At 40.9% G+C, this 20,193-nt stretch overlaps 3 protein-coding genes across 6 annotated transcripts; 1 reads left to right on the plus strand and 2 right to left on the minus strand.

Moving 5' to 3' along the window:
• Positions 1-385: 385 nt before the first annotated feature.
• drc10 (dynein regulatory complex subunit 10) lies at positions 386-2,823 on the minus strand. 3 transcript variants are annotated; one of them, XM_074671051.1, is made up of 5 exons: positions 2,675-2,823; positions 1,343-1,973; positions 988-1,197; positions 826-897; positions 386-667 (listed from the first exon to the last, which is right to left on the minus strand). In XM_074671051.1, the coding sequence occupies exons 2-5, from the start codon at positions 1,970-1,972 to the stop codon at positions 386-388; spliced, it is 1,194 nt and encodes a 397-aa protein (XP_074527152.1). In that variant the 5' UTR covers position 1,973; positions 2,675-2,823. The 3 variants fall into 3 exon arrangements, with proteins under 3 accessions (XP_074527152.1, XP_074527154.1, XP_074527153.1); XM_074671053.1 differs by having other exon boundaries at positions 2,609-2,680; XM_074671052.1 differs by lacking the exon at positions 2,675-2,823 and adding an exon at positions 2,056-2,142.
• A 127-nt stretch (positions 2,824-2,950) lies between these two features.
• On the plus strand, positions 2,951-13,717 carry tpcn1 (two pore segment channel 1). The gene is made up of 26 exons (XM_074669994.1): positions 2,951-3,593; positions 6,003-6,136; positions 7,147-7,323; positions 7,412-7,525; positions 7,658-7,788; positions 8,038-8,126; positions 8,269-8,303; positions 8,415-8,473; positions 8,635-8,734; positions 8,860-8,976; positions 9,087-9,211; positions 9,289-9,337; positions 9,427-9,490; positions 9,595-9,639; positions 9,732-9,788; positions 9,875-9,931; positions 10,062-10,134; positions 10,388-10,495; positions 10,658-10,819; positions 11,015-11,130; positions 11,925-11,971; positions 12,066-12,134; positions 12,254-12,350; positions 12,511-12,650; positions 12,742-12,822; positions 12,905-13,717. Exons 1-26 carry the CDS (start codon positions 3,503-3,505, stop codon positions 13,046-13,048), a joined length of 2,481 nt encoding a protein of 826 aa, XP_074526095.1. The 5' UTR covers positions 2,951-3,502; the 3' UTR covers positions 13,049-13,717.
• A 394-nt stretch (positions 13,718-14,111) lies between these two features.
• On the minus strand, positions 14,112-19,969 carry slc8b1 (solute carrier family 8 member B1). Of its 2 annotated transcripts, none has more exons than XM_074669997.1 (15): positions 19,585-19,969; positions 18,711-18,863; positions 18,168-18,220; positions 17,753-17,810; positions 17,470-17,575; positions 17,208-17,375; positions 16,118-16,231; positions 15,953-16,027; positions 15,728-15,852; positions 15,488-15,629; positions 15,259-15,380; positions 14,704-14,857; positions 14,539-14,619; positions 14,397-14,461; positions 14,112-14,303 (listed from the first exon to the last, which is right to left on the minus strand). In XM_074669997.1, exons 1-15 carry the CDS (start codon positions 19,726-19,728, stop codon positions 14,112-14,114), a joined length of 1,752 nt encoding a protein of 583 aa, XP_074526098.1. In that variant the 5' UTR covers positions 19,729-19,969. The 2 variants fall into 2 exon arrangements, with proteins under 2 accessions (XP_074526098.1, XP_074526097.1); XM_074669996.1 differs by having other exon boundaries at positions 15,728-15,858.
• Between the last annotated feature and the right edge of the window lie 224 nt (positions 19,970-20,193).

A 20,193-nucleotide genomic window follows, 5' to 3' on the forward strand; every position in this document is an offset into this window, starting at 1 on the left:
GTTTTTTGTTTTTTTTGAGGAATATCCAGGAGTTTCCCAGAAAGCAATACCAATCAGATTAGCCAGACTTTATCATATGTACAAAGGGATGAAATGATAAATATATGACAACTTATGCCCCCACTACACTTAAAAAAAACCATTTTGGATACGTTTTTGTACTGCATCAAAGTATCAAGTATCCCTTTCTAAAAAGAATTTTAAAAAGAGCATGTACTTTTACAGCATAAATTGATTTGTTAAGAAACAAACAAAAACACACTTAACATCAGATATCCAGTATATACCCTGCAATGCAACAATACATTCCATGGGTAAAATTTGTCACTGCATTGTTAGAGAAGTAAAACACTGCATCATCAGAGTAGTTAAACTAGTAGCTAGTTTATTTGGTTTTCTTGCCTTTGCCTTTTTTGGCCTTTTTATTTTTGCCCTTGTTCTTCAGAGCTTTGCGGGTACTGTAGCCTCTCCACCAGGCCTGTGCATAGATAGCAGCTTTGGTCTTAAGCTCCAGCTCCCTCATCTCCTCCTTCCTCTTCTCTTCCTCCAGAACATGCTTCTCTTGTATTTGATTGAACTCTGTCTCAAGGACTGAAAAGGGTATCTTGAGTTTCCTCAGCTCCTCCAGCTCCCTTTCAAAATTAATTTCATTCATCTCCAGGTTGGCCTGCACACATTATGGTATTGAGGGGTTCAGGGGTGGGGGTTTAAAGCAAAAAAAAAAAAAAGACATGAAAAGTTAAAACACATCAGCAGTTTGATTTAACATGTATTTCCATTAACTTTGGGTAAGTTGTATTGGCAAGTTTGTCTCTGTGTCTGTACCTGGATTTCTCCAATATCAGTGTCAAATGTTTGAAGCAAGTATTGAATTTCTGTCTCTATTTTCTCATTTTTCTGAAAAGAAAGACAAAAAAAGATCGCATAAGCATATGTGCCAGTACAACTGAATCTTGAAGATTTTTGACAAGACTTTGGAGATACTACCTCTTGGATTGCTCTCTCTGCTTCTCTATTTTCAAGCATCAAACTGTTGAGTTGTGTTTGTAGTTGATCAATTTCCTGTTGCAAACGGTTTATCTTTGATGTTTTGGTGTGTGGCTTGAGGCTGTCCGGAATTAATACGCTCGCCTCTTCTCTTTTCTTTTTTTCCAGGGAACGCTGCTCATTTTCAATCATTGAGTTGTGCAGTGAAATCTGGAATACAATGAGATACAACACATAAATTGAAAAAGGAAAAAAGCATCGATGTGTAAACCTGAATAAAAAAATGTATATTTTCTATACCTGCATCTGGTCAAGTTTAAAATGTAACAGTCCTGACCGCCACATAGTGACTCACCTCTCCATCTATCAGCTTTTCATGTGCAGCTTGCTGGTCTTCCTTTGCTTTGCTCATGATCAGGGCTGAAGATACAGACTTGCGGAGGGCTTGTGCTAGCTCTTCATCCACACTGGTCAGCAATTTTTCCTTCATATGGCTGTGAAACTTTTTCACCTCTTTTATTAATATGGACACACTCTCTCCCAATTCAATTTTCTGCTCTGACCTCAAATCAGAAGTTGTATTCAGGTAGGCTGGATGTGCCCTGCAATGCCTGAGTAGATTCCTGACAGAGTTCCTAAAGTCCTCTTCAAGCTGAGCTCTTTCTTCTCTATCTAGTCCTCCTTGTTCTCCATGTGACTCCTTTTGGAGACCCTTGAATGTCTCCAGTTTTTCTGCCATTTTTTGATGCTTTTGAAGTGCTCTGCTCAACCCCTCATCCAAATCACTAGGCACACTGCTTGACTTGAGAATGGCTGGCAAAGTTGCTGCAAACTCAATTTGACTAATGCAGTTCCCTAAAATGTTTGAGATCCGTTGAGCCTCAGGAGGAAGCAGTTTCTTCCCTGGCAGCTTGTGTTGTCTCTGCAGAGCATCTTCAGGTTGGGTCTTTGTCTTCGACAGTGCTCTCACCCCTCCTCTGGACATTCTGTCACATTTAGAGTACACACGTCAAAAACTGAGATACATCTAAAGTTTCAATAAAGTCATGCTAATTAATCTGAGCTGACCTCTGATCTAATTTATTTCACTTTTTTTCTTTTGGATTTGATTGAAAATGTTCTCTGAGTCCCTGATTCACATTTCAGGATGATACTGAAAAAAAAAAAAAAATAGGTTGTCAATGCTGTGACATAAATACAGAAAAAGAACAAAGTCATGATTATTTGTACAAATTAAAGAATAATAAAAACTACATAAAATTGAATGGCATAATGAGGAAAATGTATTGTTTTGTCTTGGTCAATTTCTTTTATTAAGAAAAATCCTAAACTAACAATTTCACTTTTTTTCATTTGATCCTTTATCATTGGCATTTAAACGCATTTTCTAAATTGATATGACTTGTCAGTTCCTATCAAACAGGAGCATTTCTGCCTCTTAGCTCTATGCCTAAAACAAACAAACAAACAAGCATATGCACAGACCAATAACGAATGTTAAGTTAAACCTTCTTATTCTCAGACTCTATAACCTTATATCAAAATGTCTGTTAAGTTAGTGTAAAAGTTTGTAAGACCACATAGGATCACAAAATAATAATAAAAACACATATATACGTACAAAGATATCAGGTCCTATTTTAAGGAGACGTTATAATCAGCCTTTCCCCAAAATAATAACTGTTACCTTTTCTCTGATATGTCGACTTCAAGCAGATGTGTTTGGCGTTGCTATGATACCACTAACGGAGATCAAATTGCCAATCTGTGCGTAGTTTGCGCTGCAAAAGAATATCTGTATGTACGTATATACGAATTTTGTGTCTTTCATCACAAAGACACAATTAGTAGGCAAATAAAACGTAGCATTTATTGGAGTATTTGTGCAGCACTGACAATGAATTTACAGGCTTTTATTTTGAAGTTGGGCAAGTGGCAACCGGTCACTGAGCACTGCCGTGAATTGTTTCAGTGTCGTGAACGTTTGTTGATCTAGCTGTACCATTGATGCGCTCATAGTTTGTGTTCACATGACTTTGGTAACATCGTCTCATGTGGGTTGTTTCTGTTATTATAAATAAGATGATGCTGTTGTAGGGAATCGGTTGACTGTCGAAGAGGTATTAACGATGCAGTGATGGACAGGGAACGACTATCGCTGCTTGTTAGCCTCAGTGACTGCGAACCAGTCGTTCGTGACAGATGCCATCTGTGCCAGGAAGAAAACAAAATCTGCCACCAACAGACCTTGCTAGCTGTACACAGTGTGAAAGCTGCCGATTCAACCAAACGTTTCAACCTGTAGTTGGCTGCAGTCTCTCTTAGAGCATCGTGAAAAGTACTCCGTTCTGTTAGCTAAAACTCGCCCTGGCGTTAGCCTTGAGCAACCAAGATGTGCAGTCCTTTAACTGTTCGTCGAAGAAACCATGGCCTCATATAGCAAGTGCGTTGCTTAGATTAACACGTATTGCATTTTTAAAAATCAAGGCACGTTGCAGTTTGTTTATCTGCCAGAATGGATGCAGACGACGATGTGCCTCTCATCTTGACCTGGGACGAAGCAAACAGCGGTCTGCTCAGTGAGGAGACGGAGAGGGGAGACGAAAGTAAGATAAAGCTTCTTCAAAGTCACAGAAGAGATGTTTCAAAATATTGCATTTGAAACACCAACAGAGAATTTCTTGAAGGAGCCGTCCATTTGCACTGATTTCTGTTGGTACAGAGAAAAGTTAGTGACATTAAAAGCCTTCCAATAATCTTACTCTCTTGCATAGTGATGCAATTTCTGTATATGTCTTGGTTAACTTTTTTTTAAAGTTTATATTTTTAACCTTAGTAGATTGTATGATATCAAGTAAATACTCAACTTACCAGAGCTGCAATCCTGCATTTTCAGACAATTTAACAGTTTTAATACTCACTGCATACTTGCTGCATGCCCAGACCATATTACTGTAAAGTACGAATCAGACCAATCACTAGGCTCTAAGATCACATGTGTACACGCTATACTTGGTTGACCATGTACCTCTCTCCATAGAAACCCTGCTGCTTTTGTATTCCTCACATATAAGCTACAAAATGTCCCACCTGAGAAACTGCTGGTTCAGCAGACATGAGCCTCTCAGCCCCTCCCTGAGTTGCATGTGTGTCGTATGTGTGAATGTCTACAGCCTGTGTTTAAGTGTTTGTGTGAATATGTGTGAGCTTACTAGGACATTTTATCTGACCCTGGAGGTAAACAGGAAGGTTTTTTTCAGGATATCAGGGAGAGGTGGACAGTAAGAGGAAGTATCAGTCTGTTCCTGCTGATTGCCTTCGGGGGTTTTATTTTTAAGAAAGAGAGGGGGTTTGAGCTGGACACTAAGGATTGTACCACTTCAGAGAGAGATCACATGCTCAGTTGGAAGTCCAGTTTTATTGCAGTTTGTCAGGAGACTTTGGAGAGCGGCAACACTAGATTTTATCCATCCCAAGGGAATCCTGACTGCTGAGCCTGTTTGTGTTTCTGTGAACCAGACCCATCTGTGTTTTTGACTGGGACTTACAAACATGTTATTGTTCTCAAACAAATGACAAGTTGGAGTCGAACACTGTGGACACCGGGTATACGACTGTCAGGAAAACAGCAAGGCTGCAACTAGACTGGAATTTGATCTTTAAACTTCTTCTTGATCCGTTGCTGTCATGGTGGGAGGAAAAAGCCTGTGACTGCTTTTCAGATACTCATATGATCTGGCCTTTTGTCCAAAAAGCTGGGCCTGAAGCAGAAACATGTGATGTGCAGTGCATGAGAAGAGCACCCTAAAGGACTCAGACAGGATTAGAATTGCAGCTGAAAACACACATGGAGGGAAACTGCTCTTTTATATTTGTGAGAGATTCTGCAGGAATCCAGATGTCTTCTGTTGTCTGAGAAGTCAGTGCAGGGATAAGAAAGAAGTGTTTTTATAAAGTTTTTGTCGGTAATTTGCTCTCTGTTTTTCAACTGTGGGCTGATTTCTCTAGAATTCAGATTTCTTCCCTTTACTCTGAATTCAGCCCCTTTTCCTTTCCTAGGACACGGCTTACTTCTCTTGTGTTATATCTGTCGTGTGTCTGTTTCCTGTCTGTAGCAGGACGGAAGAGTAAAGGACAGTGTGACATCAATGCTCACATGGTGCATTCTCAGTGGGTTCAAAGCTCACAGTCTGGCTGAAACAGGAGGGTTTTCCACTCTGCCAGTCACAAGTGATCCTATCACAGAGGCATTCTCCAAAAGTAGCAACTTTTTGTCTCAGATTTACTTAATGTTATCTTCACTGTCAGTTGTTGTGAATGCTGCTCTCTCTCCACTGCTACTTTAATCCTCTGAGCCTGGCCTGATTTTTTCCTAAACTGTGAGGACTTGCACCTCAAGGTTCCTGGAGATTGAAACAGGCTGAAGTGGAATGTGCGGCCATCTGTATCTCCAGATGTCTGGACTAAGAACTGTGCACTGTGAATGACACACAGGCACACAGACACACACTCACACACACACACACACACACACACACACACACACACACACACACACACACACACACACACACACACACACACACACACACACACACACACACACACACACACACACACACACAGACTTGTGTGTGTTGTAAACTTTTGAAACCTTGAAGACATTCACACTGCTGCAGCTCACACACTGATCAATGGATTGCTCGTGTGGGCGAGTAGCTGGTTTCCATGAAGATCAGATCCAAACTGAGAGTCCTGTTGTGATCTCTTCCTACGCCTTCCAGTTAGAACTAGACTGCATTGGTAGGGATCTCCACCCCTAGTTATGTTGTGTTTGTGTGTGTGTGTGTGTGTTTGTGTGTGTGTGTGTGTAAGATATATGGATATTGGTACCGAATGAAAGATACATAATGAAACCAGTTAAGATGATGATTGATGTCACAGTGTCCTTCTGGTTCAAACACATTAATATCACATAAAATTAAATTACACTCTAAAAACCCATGTCTGTACAGATGGCGGAGGAGGAAACTATGACATAGTCAACAGTTCAGTGATCCCCACACCGGGCCCAAACTACAGAGCTCAAAATGTGTCCCTGCGGCAGAGCTGGGAGATGAACTACCAAGAGGCAGCCATCTACTTGCAGGTATTCTCAAGCAGTGGACTGTTACATCCGTTTTTTACCATGTGCACAGTGCAAGAAACTGAGAGCACGGGGTTGTGTACTAGCTTTTATTACACTAATCATACTGTGTAGATATTCAGATCACAGCTTCACTTGGATATCTTACTGTACAAATAACTGCAATACATCATAAATTTAAGATAAGCCAAGAGGCAAGGGTTTTCAATGCAAATATAAAAGGTATGAGCGCATTTCTTGGCTGTTCAACAACTCTCAAACAAGCATGCAGGCAGCAGGCTGTTTAATGTGCTTCAGTGTTATCAATCTTCTCACATAAATGTATGTTTCCAACATGCCTGATGACATTTTGATCACATTTCATTCTTTATGGTGTATTTGAAAAGTCATTTTATGGAATAGTTTGCTTTCTTTTTGTAATGATTGAGCCTGATTTTACTCACCCTGTGTTAGTTTGGTTAGGCTCTGTTTATTACCAACAGGCACCTTTAAATTTTTAATGAACATTTTCCATTTAATTGGTATTTTGGGAGCAGCTGGTTTCAAGTTGGGGTTGTGATAATTTTTTAATTATCTTTTTTGTATAGTAAACAAAAGGCAGATAGATTATATGCACAGGAGAATACAGAAAACCCTGGGAGCTTTTTTGAAGTTTTCACTCAAATGATGTTTAATGGGATCACAAATGACAAAAACACTAAAGCTTAGAAATTCAACCAATATTTATGGAATGGTTCACATACTTCAACAAAAAAACGACTGAAGCAATTAGCTGTGACAGTGTTTGTGTTGTGAAAAAGGTTATTTCCACATTCTCCTGTTCATATACTTCTTCACGTTTGGGTAAGAGTCACTTAAAATTAGTATGAACACTTGTAGCACCCAATGTCATTCATAGAAAGGATACATGAAAGAAAGGAGGAGGACACTGTTATTTAAACCTTTTTGAAATAATGCAGTGTACCATCACAGCCCTACACCTTCATAACAATTGAATTGAATTTCACGGACAGGAAGGAGAGAACAATGATAAGTTCTTCACCCATCCTCGGAACCCAAAGGCGCTGGCGGCATACCTATTTGCCCATAACCACGTGTTCTACATGATGGAGCTGCTGACAGGCCTGCTGCTAATGATGCTGTCGCTGTGTGAAGCTCCTGCTGTGCCCTCCCTGCGCCTTGATGTCTACGTAAGTGAACAAACCTGCACAAACACACTTTCACACAAGCTTCTGTATGCTGTTCCCTGTAAAAAAAAAGTGGCTGATCTCTTTGCAGGTTCACGCCACTTTGGAGCTGCTGGCTTTGGTTGTAGTGGCATTTGAGCTGTGTATGAAAATGCGCTGGTTAGGCTTCCACACCTTCATACGACACAAGAGGACCATGGTTAAGGTGACTAAAAAAGCAGTTCTCCTGCAATGATCACTCTCACATAGCTCAGTTCCATCACTGTTCGCAAGAGTTAGTTCATGGTTTGGGATCCTATTTTGTGCCTTGTTCATGTTGTCTCCTTTTCTTGTGCAGACGTGTGTGTTGCTGCTGCAGTTTGTGGAGGCCATAGTAGTTCTGATCAGACAGACGTCTCATGTGCGAGTGACCAGGGCCCTCAGGCCAATTTTCCTGGTGGACTGTCGATACTGTGGTGCTGTACGCAGGTAAATGTTGACCCACACATTCAGAAATGCACAAACAGGTACACACTGGTCAGGTAAACACTGGTTCGGTGCCTCTTTACTCTCTTGTCACTAGTGTCTAAAACTTATAGCCAACAATAAGCTTGTGAAGCACTTTTATTTGCCGTTTGTGTGGGTTGATCTCAGTTGTTCTTCTTTGTGTAATTTTGTTGTTTTTACATGATTTCTCTGATGTGACCCATCACTGACCTGGATCTTTCATCTATTCAGAAACTTGCGCCAGATCTTCCAGTCCCTCCCACCATTTATCGACATTCTCCTTCTGCTGCTCTTCTTTATGGTTATATTTGCTATCTTGGGTAAGAAAAAGTTTCCACGGAATGTTAAAAGAAACTGTTTCTTCTTTTGCTTACATAGTTTATTTAAGGAAAAAATGAGGGGAGAGGCTTTGTCTGTCTTCTCTGTTTTTCTACATATGACTGTTAATTTGTCACTCCACAGGTTTCTGTCTTTTCTCCACAAATGCATCAGACCCAGTAGGTTGAGTTTCAACATCACTTTGTTATACTTATGAATATCGTGGGACTGAAATGGTTCCATCGTGTTGTGGTCAGAGCTCCTGACTCGCCTCTTTCCTCTCACTGCAGTATTTCAGTACTCTGGAGAACAGCATGGTCAGTCTATTTGTGCTGCTGACCACTGCAAAGTAAGCATATTATTTTTATACAGAACAGCATGGCATAGGTACTTCCTACTTTCAGAGCCCAGTTCAAATGTGTGATTGCGTCACTACATTTTCGTTGAGGCTGATTTCACAGTTTTCAGCTTGTGTCTTGTGATCAAACCTCTGCTTCTCTTTTCTTGTAGTTTCCCTGATGTGATGATGCCATCTTACTCAAAGAACCGCTGGTCCTGTGTTTTCTTCATTGTTTATCTCTCAATTGAGCTTTACTTCGTCATGAACCTGGTGAGCAGTCACAGGAAGCATCCATGCTAACTGATATTTAAGTATTGATAAATGGAGCCAAAAAGTAAGCCCCACCCTCTTCACATGCCAGCTTCACTTACTGTTACCCTCTCTGTCCTCTCTAGCTCTTGGCTGTGGTGTTCGATACATTTAACGATGTTGAGAAGATGAAGTTTAAGTCTCTTCTGCTTCACAAGCGCTCAGCGATTGACCATGCGTTTCAGCTGTTGGTCAGTCGGCAGGTATGACCTCGGTATTCTGTGCAGTCTAAATAAACATTTGATCCAAAGTGCCTTTGTTTGCATTAATCCATCATGGCCGCTGTGCTTGCTTGTGTTTTTGGTTTCTCCAGAGGCCGATGGGCGTGTCACTCAAACAGTTTGATGGTTTGATGCGGTTCTACAGACCCCGGATGTCTGCACGAGACCGTTTCCTCACATATAAAGCTCTGAACACCTCAGGGGCGCCCATGCTCAGGTGACTGACACATCTGATACAATTTTACATTTTCATCTTTCATGTCACTTAAGTTAACAGAGTCTTTTCTGCTGCAGTCTGCAGGACTTCTATAAGTTTTATGAGGTCACTGGTCTTAAATGGAAGGTAAGAAGCCATGTGTGGATTTGACCACTGTATTTTGTTGTTATGTTTTGGTGGTCTTTAATTCATGTCCTGTTTTGTGTGTTGTTAAGGAGCGACGCAGTGGAGAGCACTGGTTTGATGACCTTCCACACACGACTTTCCTCATTTTCAAAGGCAAGTTCTCGTTTTTTTTTACACTTTTAGCTATACTATTTCATTTTATTGAGGGGACCAGTTTCTCTTCCTCGTCTTCAGTGCTTTCTCTTTTGCCTTAACAGGCATCAACCTGCTTGTGAAGTCAAAGGGTTTCCAATATGTCATGTGTAAGTGTAACCATCAACATTCTTTCAGCTGACTGTATAGACATAGAGACAAAGCTCATCCTTAACATTTTATCTATTTGTTGTGGCTGCAGATGTGGTGGTGGCTTTCAACGGTGTGTGGATCCTGGTGGAGACATACACCCTGAATAGTAAGATGATCCCTGTTTAAATACACACAGTACATGTCACTGAAGGGGAGCACAACAGTTTCTCTCACCATCCTCTCTTCTTACAGGTGGATTTTCCTGGTCCAGATCCAGTGTCCCCTGGAGTTACATTGTTTTCCTGACCAGTGAGTGTGCTGCAGGCTTAGCGTTAGCATACAGCATGAGATGTGCATAGAGGGCATTTAAAGCACTGTATGTACTAACTTGTACTTACATATGCTTACATTAACTCTGCCTCTGTCTTTCCACTTGTAGTTTATGGTGTAGAGGTGTTGTTGAAAATTTCCGGTTTGGGTCCGATGGCTTATTTCAGCTCTGGGTGGAATCTGTGAGTAACACTGGGTCTGTAGACACACCAGATGAGCACTGACTCTAAAACTTCAGAACTCAGACTTTGCAGTTTTGGAGACTCACAAAAGCAAATTATTCAGAGGGCGACATTGAATGCGCTAGAAAATAAATCTTTAGGTGGAGCCTACTTCAGTTTGTAAAACTTAAATAATTTAGTCATAGATTTAATGAAGGTTAATACGGCTTTTTAATGAAAACAATACAACTTCCCCTCATGTCTCTTTGTTTAGGTTTGACTTCTTTGTGACTGTGTTTGCCTTCCTGGGCCTGATTGCTCTCGCCTTTGATATGGAGCCTTTTTACTTCATTGTAGTTCTCAGACCAATCCAGCTGCTGAGGTTTGTATTCATTTATGTATTAAAGCATATACATGCCAGTCACTTAGAGTGTAGTCTAATAAATATAAAGCAGGTGATCCTAAAGTTATGGCTGGTCAGTGTGTATATATTTCACTTCATAATTTACTTGAAGTCTGTATCTGGTCTTGTTATCTCTCACAGGTTGTTTAAGATAAAACAGAGGTATCGCAACGTGTTGGACACCATGTTTGAGCTTTTCCCCAGAATGGCAAGTCTGGGTTTAACTCTGATCATTTTCTACTACTCCTTCGCCATCGTGGGGATGGAGTTCTTTGCTGGTGTGGTTTATCCAAACTGCTGCAAGTGAGTAATTACATCATTGTTGCTCTGTGATACTCACTCTGTATTTCTCCCGTCTTTATATTGAATTCCTCGGATGCTTTAATTTTGTCATTCATTCATTTTCTAAACTGCTTATCCTGGTCAGGGTCGTGGGTGCTTGAATGTTGTTTTGCTGGTAAATTATAATGACTTTATCTTTGATCCCTCCTCTCTTAGCACCAGCACAGTGGCAGACTCCTACAGACTCAACAATGACACACACGGCAACAAAACAGTGTTAGAAGAAGGCTACTATTATCTCAACAACTTCGACAACATTCTGAGCAGCTTTGGTAAGTCATTATTCTTTTTAAAAGTTACTTTTTTAGGCTCTTAACGCCTTAAATTGGAGAGGACAGGACAGTGGATAGAGCAGGAAACAGGGTGAGGTGGTGATTGACCTCACCCTCATTGGGAAATAGGTCACAGGCTTGAACCTGGGCCACCAGCTTAAAGGTGAACATCATGGGATGCAACCTTGACCGCTAGGCCACCTGTGCCCCATAGGTCCTTTCGTACTTTTATATTATATAGTTTTGGTTCTTCATGTTGTTCTTACTATGGACTAATTCCTCAAAAAGACAAAAACATTGTCATCTTTCTGATTTTCTCAGCAGTAGATTTTGTCATTCTAGTTTTTATGAAAGAGGAAGACGAGGCTAAACTTGATTAAATTCTATGTTTTCACTCTGTTGTTGAAACATGAAAAAAAGTGATTAAATGGAGACGTTAGAGTGAGTGAATACCCTGAACAATTAGGTGTTTGCTGCTTTGTTTAAAAGACAGTGCCAATGAGAGGATCTGACACATCTTACTAATAATTTAACACAGGACTTCAAGAGGTTTTCAAGCTAAGTCTCTACAGACTGAGCTGCTGTTCTGCCAACAGTGAACAGGTGTAGCTGAGCTTTGTTTGGGATTATGTTTTAATGCAGCTCACTGATGTGTCTTTGGCTGTTTGAACAACAATAGAGGTTTATCCCACTAAGAAAAAATACAAATCAAGCTGCTTTTGGGGATTTAACTGTGTGTTTTTCTTCTCAATGTGTTGTGTTTCATTCAAAGTCTCTGGTGTTTTTTTCTAAAGTGACTCTGTTTGAGCTGACTGTGGTCAATAACTGGTACATCACCATGGTAAGATCACATCATTTCTCTGTGACCTGAAGCCACTGCTCTGCAGTCTTGTCATTGATCACTCATTTCATTACTGCTGTTCACCCTCCCACAGGAAGGAGTCACTTCAATGACCAGCCACTGGAGTCGGCTGTACTTCATGACTTTCTACATCGTTACCATGGTGAGGAGGCCTGTGCAGCAGTATCTGCTGGAGGAGTTTGCAACAGAGTTTTGTGTCTATCTCTTTTGAATATGATAAACATGATTGTGCATGTAATACTTTTATGCATCCTTCTGAAGGTGGTGATGACCATCATTGTGGCGTTCATTTTGGATGCGTTTGTGTTCCGCATGAACTATAGCCGCAAGAACAGAGAACCACTGGAGAGCCCAGAGGGTGAGACAGAGCATGTGTTCATGTGTTGGTGTTATTGAAATATTTGTTTTATTTTCCCCTCATATTTCAGATGAACATGTGTCAGAAGCTCAGATGAATGGATATTTGTCTGCTGGTGAAGTGTGTGAGATGTTTCTATCTATGTGTGTGCTTGCTTTAGATGAGAATGGGATTGTGTTCGAGGTAGAGGTGGGTCGGGATGAATCTCTGGCCACTCTGGAGCTGTACAAGCAGATCTGCTCTGGACTGTCCTCCCTCAGCTCTCTTCAAGGAGTCCTTCAAGCTATGGACAGAGGCGGGGTAAGAAACAGGCCTCTCTGGATCTCTCTGCATTCTGCTCTTCACTTGGAGTCCCTCTTACTGACTTTCCCTCCTGTGTTTACCTGCACAGCACACATCTCTAGTTTACCTTGGCCGCAGGTCAAGAACAAAGAGTGACCTCAGCATGAAAATGTATGAGGAGGAGATACAGGTAAGAAATGGAAAAACTAATCTTGATACTAAGAGCTCTATGTGTGTGGAATTCTCCAAACCTTTTCATTGCCTTTTTTCAGGAGTGGTATGCAGAGTATTCAAGAGAAACCCTGCCTCAGACAGACCAAAGCCTAGAACAGGAGCTTGACAGTCCTGTGTCGAACCTGTCTTCCTTCCCTGAGCCTCAGCTCAACTCACGGACTGGACCTCACAGCATCAACTAGCTCCCAGCAGTGCAAACACACTACAACATTTTATAACACCGATGTTATAACAATGCTACAAACTCCCGTCAATCCAGAAGTTCTCCACCTCTACACCTGTTCTCCTCATTTTTACCATGACCTTTTGAACTCATATAAGAGTGACATGAAGGGAAGGCTTTTCTGGAGCCCTGAGCGGTGATGACCAGACGAAGGGACAGAACTACACATGTGGGACAGATGCCCTCTTTTGGCCTTTTTGAGGACTACAGCAAATGTGGGCAGGGAGCCTGAATAATGTAAAGGTTCACTGCTGAAGGCCTTTTGTGGCTTCGTATTAATCACCATAGAACTTTAACCTGATGCCTTAGATCAGTGGCTCATACAAAATGTATTAACTTCTACTAAAACATAAGACCAAAACTCAAAGCAATTACACTCCTTTTAGCTCCGCTCCACAGGTGTCTCTCCTAACTCATGTTTCCAAAAACTTTAAAATATTTTACTTTTTTATAACTTCTTATTCTGTAACATATTTTAGTTAGTTGATAAGAAATTTTATTAAACTGTTGAAATTTTTGTGTTTATCAATGTATTTTTGCTGTTGTTACCTCCTCATTTCCATGTAGTGTTTGCTCCAGTCCTGATAATGAAGAAAGACAAGCATAGCATTACTGCTGTACATCATGTAAAAACAAATACCAAACCCAGATCATTTTAATGCAGCTCTGTACAGTGTCATTGAACATTTTGATTTATAGTACATTTAGTGCATTCACAATGTTTCAATTTACAAATATATGCGTCTTCCCTGTGGACACCAAAAGTGCCGTCACAGCTTTAGTCCGCACAAATAAGTTGTTGTAATAAAGGCACAATGTGGCGATTAGTTTCAGCCCTCTCAAAACCGAAGAGTTTGTTTTTAAGTTTCTGCTTTTGGTTCTTCGAGAGCAGGCTGGTGCACTGAGTGTGATCATGTTTCCTGTATAAATAGTGCATTAATGGCGTGTAGGTCAGTGCAGCCTCTGTTCCAGTTGCATCATGGGAAGGCATCCTTCACTGTAGACTGGCTTTGGAGTCAGATCTATAACATGTGGATCTGTCCAAACTCTGTGAGCAGTGCAATGACAAGAAAGGCGATGTAGAAGAAGAGGAGGAAGATCCCGTACGGCCGACCAAGGTGGAACCGGCACAGAGGAACTGTGATGAAGGACAGGACCAGGGATAAACCAAGAGAACCGGCAAGAACCCACGTCAGCAAACCCTCGACTTCAAACTGAAAAGGAGAAAGAGACAAAGATGGAACATGCTTAATGTTAGCAGTTATCTACTCCAATAATTAACCCAGAATCTGTGAATGTGAAAGTACCTGCACATAAGAGTGAGTTCGATATATTTGCACCAGACAGCCTAAACCAACTCCAAACAGCATGTCTGAAAATTCAGTCAAAGACACAAACATCTGCTGTACATGTAAAATTATATGACGCATCATAGAAAGATAAGGATACTGAATATGATGCCTCCAAAACAGGCAGATATGGCCATCCGTGGGTAGCCCTGCCGGGCGATGGTAATGTCAGAAAAACAGTCTGCAGAGAGAAATACAAACCGTGACTTTAAACGAAAATACATTTCTGTCCATAAGTTACAAAAAAACAGTTCCCAGATATCACCTCCTATGCTGTTTCCCCAGGCCAACAGTGTCAGGCCCAACACTGTGTTACTAAGACTCAGCACCACACCGAGCATGTGCAGAAGGCTAACCACTTCAGAGGCTGCTGCACTGATCACCACAGCACTCACCACGAAGCCCAGGAGAGCAAACAACTGCAGAGAAGAAAAACAAACACAGACCTACATGAACCTGAGCAAGAGGACGTGTTTTATCATCACAACATAAACAAAAAACATGCAACTAATATGATGACATCAGCTGACTATTTTATGTCCCAAGGGTAGAGAGGCCATATTTTTAATTCTTTAATCTTTTGGTTTAAGATCAAATACCTGAAAACTATAACTCTCCAGTCGACAAAAGCTTAAGATTCGTACACATTTTTCAGAGCCAGTGCTTTTCTCTATCAGCATTATATGAAGTATCTGTGCCTGTATGCCTCAAGAGCCACAAGCATGGAGTCTTTATTTTTTTATCAATTACATTACCTACATTACAAGATCTGGAAGAAGCACACCCATGCCCCCCAACTTTCTCACTTCCTCATGCTTACTGGATGATATCTTGGTGGAGAGTCGTTTGTGGTGGTGCAGAAGACAATGGCGGACAGGAAAAGCCCCAGCAGCAGAGTCAGCAGCCACAGAGGAAACTGACCTTTGATCATATAACTTCCATCTAGACAATAAACGTGGAGAATAAGAAAGTCGATGATTTGTCATGATGTCTGGCATCTGCCGCAGTATGTTTGCAGCTTTTACCCTGAGAGAGAGTGCCACACTTACAGATTCCTGACTGGAAGGCAAGCACACACACCAGAGGGGAAGTGATAAGCTGGATGCAGTTTAATGGACGTCTCCAGTTCTTGTCCTCCTTATCAGGGTCTACTACAGGAATACAGAGCAGCAGCAGAACCTCTAAAGGTGTCTGATGAGTGACGAAAACAACAATCAAAAAAACAGCAGGAACACATTCAGGGGTTCATTAAGTTTTATACACTCCTGTTATTTCGAAATCAAACAAACCTTAAGCACTTTGAGGGTTCTCCACCTCCATGATTTCCTCCTCCACTTCCTGCTGTCCACTGGGTTCAGAGCACTCAGCAGGATCTGAGCTGTGGTCTCAGAGTATGGCAGAAGTGGTCTGTACTCAGACTCTGAAATGCACAGGCGTGCATATTTTTTATCCTGTTTATGCAGAAACATTTTGATGTACTTTAACTTGTTCATGGCACGGTGATGCATTCCTACCATACTCCTGCTGTATGGACCCATCAAGCACGCACGGCACGTCATCATCAGATGAGTCAGACGAGTGAAACTCTGCTGCAAAGACAAAGTAAATGTAAACTCCAAATTGTTAAAACGCTTTCTTTCTTTTTTTTCGTGACTTATATATGTACATTTATATTTTACCTGGAATACGTGCAACGGTGTGGTCAGTTGAATTCATTGAATGTTTCTGTCTGTTGTAGATGTACGCGCTGATGATAACAGTCAACACGTAGACCACATAGAGGCCCAGGTAGCCTGGAGAGAGGAAATGAAGCAATAAAGGAAAGCTCAAGATGTGTTTAGAAAGTTTTTTCAGGGCTTGCACAAACATTCTTGGTAGAGAAAATAAGTCAGAGAGGTGTTCTGAGTATTTATTGGCCTTTATAGCCCATGAGTATAAATAATAACACACAGACGAATTCATCTTCAAGAACTTAAGCTTAACTCTTGTTACTTAAACACAATCTACAGCGTTCCTCCGCTCTGCAACGTGTTTCTGACACGAAACAATTTGTTGATCATGAAACATCATCGTTAAGTTAACAATGCAGGAGTGATGAAGTTTAGTCCCACCTTTAGACATTAATCCAGTGATAATGTATAATCCAGTGACTTTAACAATTTGAAAAAAGAAAAAAGAAAAGCCTAAGGGTCACTAAAAGAAAATGGTTTTGAAGTTAAGACAGCAAAAAAGGTAACTCAGAATTTTTCAATTCTGACTAAAGTTAGAATTCAATATTTTCTTTCTGACTTTAATCTCCAACTTTTAATTCTATGTATGAAAAAAATGTTTTTTTCTTTGGGAACCCTGTGAAAAAATGAATCATTTTAATTCTGGTGAAAGTTTATCTTGATGGAAACATTTTTGAGCTTTTACAAAGATCTTGAACCACTATTATATAAAACAGTTTATTTAACTTTGTTGTTGCCCTGGCCTAAGTGCTCCACCAAATCCAGAGAGTAATGAAAGCATAGTGGGATTTATTTTTCCATAAAGCAGCTAAGATTAAAGCCTGGGGCTCTACTGTAGATGTTGGCTCACATTGCTTTGGAAGGCTGCAGATTTATAAAAAATATTTTTGAATTATCATTACTACTTTTCAGAATCTCAAACAGATGGAAAGGTTTTGGACCGATGAAAACAAACATCAGCAGAGAAACATAATTTTCTGGAAAATTATTCATAAGATGTGTTAGTGTTGTTATTGTGCTTGTGTGTGTGTGTGTGTACCAAGTGTTTCTGCCAGTGTTGTGGTTCCTCTGTACAACATTAGAAAAGTCCAAAACACAGCCACCATATAAAAGATGACATCACGCAGAAATGGACGTGAGGCAACAGCAAAAGGCTTCACCAGAGCCACGCTTCCTGCAACCACTGTGGTGACAAATATCCCAGCTCCTAACAGAGAGGAGAAATTGAGCATGATGAGGTACAAAAACAACAAAGTGTTTTCAATTGATTAGTTCATCCATCATACTGTGGCTGTGCTTACCGAACAAGGCTCCAACAGCCAGCCCGGCAGTGTGTGGGTTGGAGAAAGCTGCCATGGCACTGAAGATGTCAGGAGCCCCATTACCGAGAGCAAGAAATGTCACCCCCTCAGCAAGTCAAGGAGAGTATTCTTTAGAAAATCATTCCACAGCTTCAACAAACATCTCAGAGAGAAACTGTGTTAGTGAATCGACAGCCTGAGTGATATAAACTGATTCTAGATAAAAACACAGCAAATTTTTATCAGAGGAGAGGACCGGACATAGGCTAAGTGTCAAGGATACAGCCACGTTGTGAGTGAGATGCAGGCTGGTGGAGATGGCCGACAGGTTGGGACAGAAACTGTAGAAAAAGAAGAAGTTGGATTGCTTACAATAAAAGAGATTGACAAAGCACCTCAGAGTTTCTATTTTTCAATGAAGTAAAGGCATGCGGGGAAAATGCAGAACAAACTGTACTTCCTTTGATAAAACTTCACACTTAAGCAGTGAAAAAGTCATCTGACCGTTAAGCTAAACAAACCAAGGGCACGAGTGTGTGTTTGTGCACATGAGGCCCTGTACATATGACGTTATACTTTCAGGGCTGAAGCAGATCAATAAAATGAATTATTTATTCAAGCTGCACACTGAACCAGACACAGAGCAGAGCAAGTTATGCAACACAAATGTTGACATAAATAGTGTGAGCCACACTTACAACTTAGACGCAGTGAGTCCGAGGATGAGGAACAGAAAGAGCAGCCATATAATCTGTGAAGAAGCAGTGGAAAGTAAAGCTTTGTTAGCACACACCCAGAGACAACACAAGCACCACTCGAGGTGTCATACCCAGATACACAAACAAGAGCCAGGCTGAATACTTTGAACTTTAAAAACACGGCCTTAACTGACCTGTTGCTCCTAATCTGAAGTGTAGATCAGCAGTTTTATAAACGGACTAATTTATGCTACTTTCAGAGTTACAGTATTATAACTTATGTTGCAAACAGGGATATTCAAACAGGTCGCTTATTTTTACAAATATTCCATTATTGAACAAAGAGTCAGATGAATATAGTTTAATGAGTCCTTGTTCTGCCTTTTGCAAAGTTAACTTCCTCAAATGATCAGCTGGTGCTGGGAATCAGTTTCACTCTCTCACACACGCCCCAAGACATACACACACACATACACACACACACACACACACACACACACACACACACACACACACACACACACACACACACACAGGTCTTACACAGAGAGTAATGACGAGGGGTGTGAGGTTGATAGGAAGCAGACAGAAGGCCACTTTAATATAGTTAATGAAGCCATCTTCCATGTCACAGTCGGATGTGTTCCTCACGAAAGCACAACGGTCTGAGGCATTGAGGTTCATCACAAGGTCACACTGAAGACACAAAGAGAAATAATGAATCTTAAACCCAACTGGTCAAGATTCCTCAACATGTTGCTACAGGCATTTGAGCTGAAACTTTTAATACTTACTTACTGATTCCCTACACTGCCTCCTCCAGCCTCAGAGGCTTTATTTAATACTTCACAATACATTTACACAGGAGGTTCTTTATAGGCTACACGCATGAGAAACTAAGAACAATCCAATTCACCACATGATCTATCAATTAAGTCACTATTTTCTAATACATGTTTTTTTTTCTATTAATGTATGTTTACATTTAAGGTTGCCGTTTCCAGTGGTGGTAATGATGATGAATTAAAAGTTAAATAAGAGTTTGGTTAAAAATTGGCCATTTAAGGATATGAGGGTAAAATATGCTAAAGAGGAGATGCTCTGGACTGCACTGGATTGAAAAAGAGATCTCAGTGTGCCCACATTGTACTACAGATAAACAACAATACACTCCTACTAGTAAGTTTGTCCTGCTGTCATGTGAACGGGCACAGGTCACATTACATGTGCTGTTAAAATGTATTCATGTCCATTGAAACCATTACATGTCATGTGACAGAAGAACAACCTGCTGACAACTTGCCTCAAGTCATATTATGCCCAATAAACACACACAAACACACACCTGGGGAACATGCCCCACAGGGGATGACAGTAAGGATATTATTAATGTCTCTAATATCAGAATCTCACAAACCTTGTCTTCGTTGCTTTGGGACATCATGGTTAGTGTTGTGTACAGAGACCCCCCAGCCCGGTTCCTGAGGACACGGGATCCCGAGCAGACCCGCTGGTGACACGATACCACAACCAGCAGTGACAGATAAACAGCAGGAGACATGATTCACTTTATCCTGGAGCTGCGTCCATTCTGCTGCTGTGTTAACAGGACTTCTCGGTTCTTTCAGTCCTGTAGTCCGGACTCTCTGGCTTGGAGAAAAAAAACGTGTTTACCGTTGCTCCAGTTTGATTTTAAAACCCAAGATTTATTAAATCTAGCTATGTTGTGCTCCGTCTGCTCGCTCCCAGCGTTGGCGAACACCGTGTACACCTTCGTCTAGCTCCACCTACTGTTTATTCAAACAGGCTGCACCGCCTTCAGGGACGCCTCGGAAACTCCAGACTTCACAAATTCGGCACCAAAACTTTTAGTTGGACAGGCCTGACAAGATGGATAAAACTAATATATGTGTATGTTTTACATCTGTAAATTATAATAATGATAATATTTCGAAGAAAAATACATCACACTGTAGCCTTGTCAGCCAATTTTACCGCCATATTTGTTTATGTATTCAGATTAAGT

The sequence above is a fragment of the Halichoeres trimaculatus genome, unplaced genomic scaffold (assembly GCF_033239565.1).
Source record: "Halichoeres trimaculatus isolate MK-OKI-2021-1 unplaced genomic scaffold, fHalTri1.1 fHalTri1_scaffold_5, whole genome shotgun sequence".
Taxonomy (NCBI): domain Eukaryota; kingdom Metazoa; phylum Chordata; class Actinopteri; order Labriformes; family Labridae; genus Halichoeres; species Halichoeres trimaculatus.

Coding starts and splice junctions, on each gene's coding strand:
- tpcn1 (XM_074669994.1), top strand. CDS start 3,503: ATGGATGCAGACGACGATGTGCCTCTCATCTTGACCTGGGACGAAGCA. Junction 6,137..7,146: donor AGGCAGCCATCTACTTGCAG/GTATTCTCAAGC, acceptor TTTCACGGACAG/GAAGGAGAGAACAATGATAA. Junction 12,135..12,253: donor CTTTCTACATCGTTACCATG/GTGAGGAGGCCT, acceptor ATCCTTCTGAAG/GTGGTGATGACCATCATTGT.
- slc8b1 (XM_074669996.1), bottom strand. CDS start 19,728: ATGTCTCCTGCTGTTTATCTGTCACTGCTGGTTGTGGTATCGTGTCAC. Junction 18,864..19,584: donor CCCAAAGCAACGAAGACAAG/GTTTGTGAGATT, acceptor TTGTGTCTTCAG/TGTGACCTTGTGATGAACCT. Junction 15,859..15,952: donor GTCCATACAGCAGGAGTATG/GTAGGAATGCAT, acceptor TGTGCATTTCAG/AGTCTGAGTACAGACCACTT.
- drc10 (XM_074671051.1), bottom strand. CDS start 1,972: ATGTCCAGAGGAGGGGTGAGAGCACTGTCGAAGACAAAGACCCAACCT. Junction 1,198..1,342: donor AAAAGCTGATAGATGGAGAG/GTGAGTCACTAT, acceptor ATTGTATTCCAG/ATTTCACTGCACAACTCAAT. Junction 898..987: donor CAGAGAGAGCAATCCAAGAG/GTAGTATCTCCA, acceptor CTTTCTTTTCAG/AAAAATGAGAAAATAGAGAC.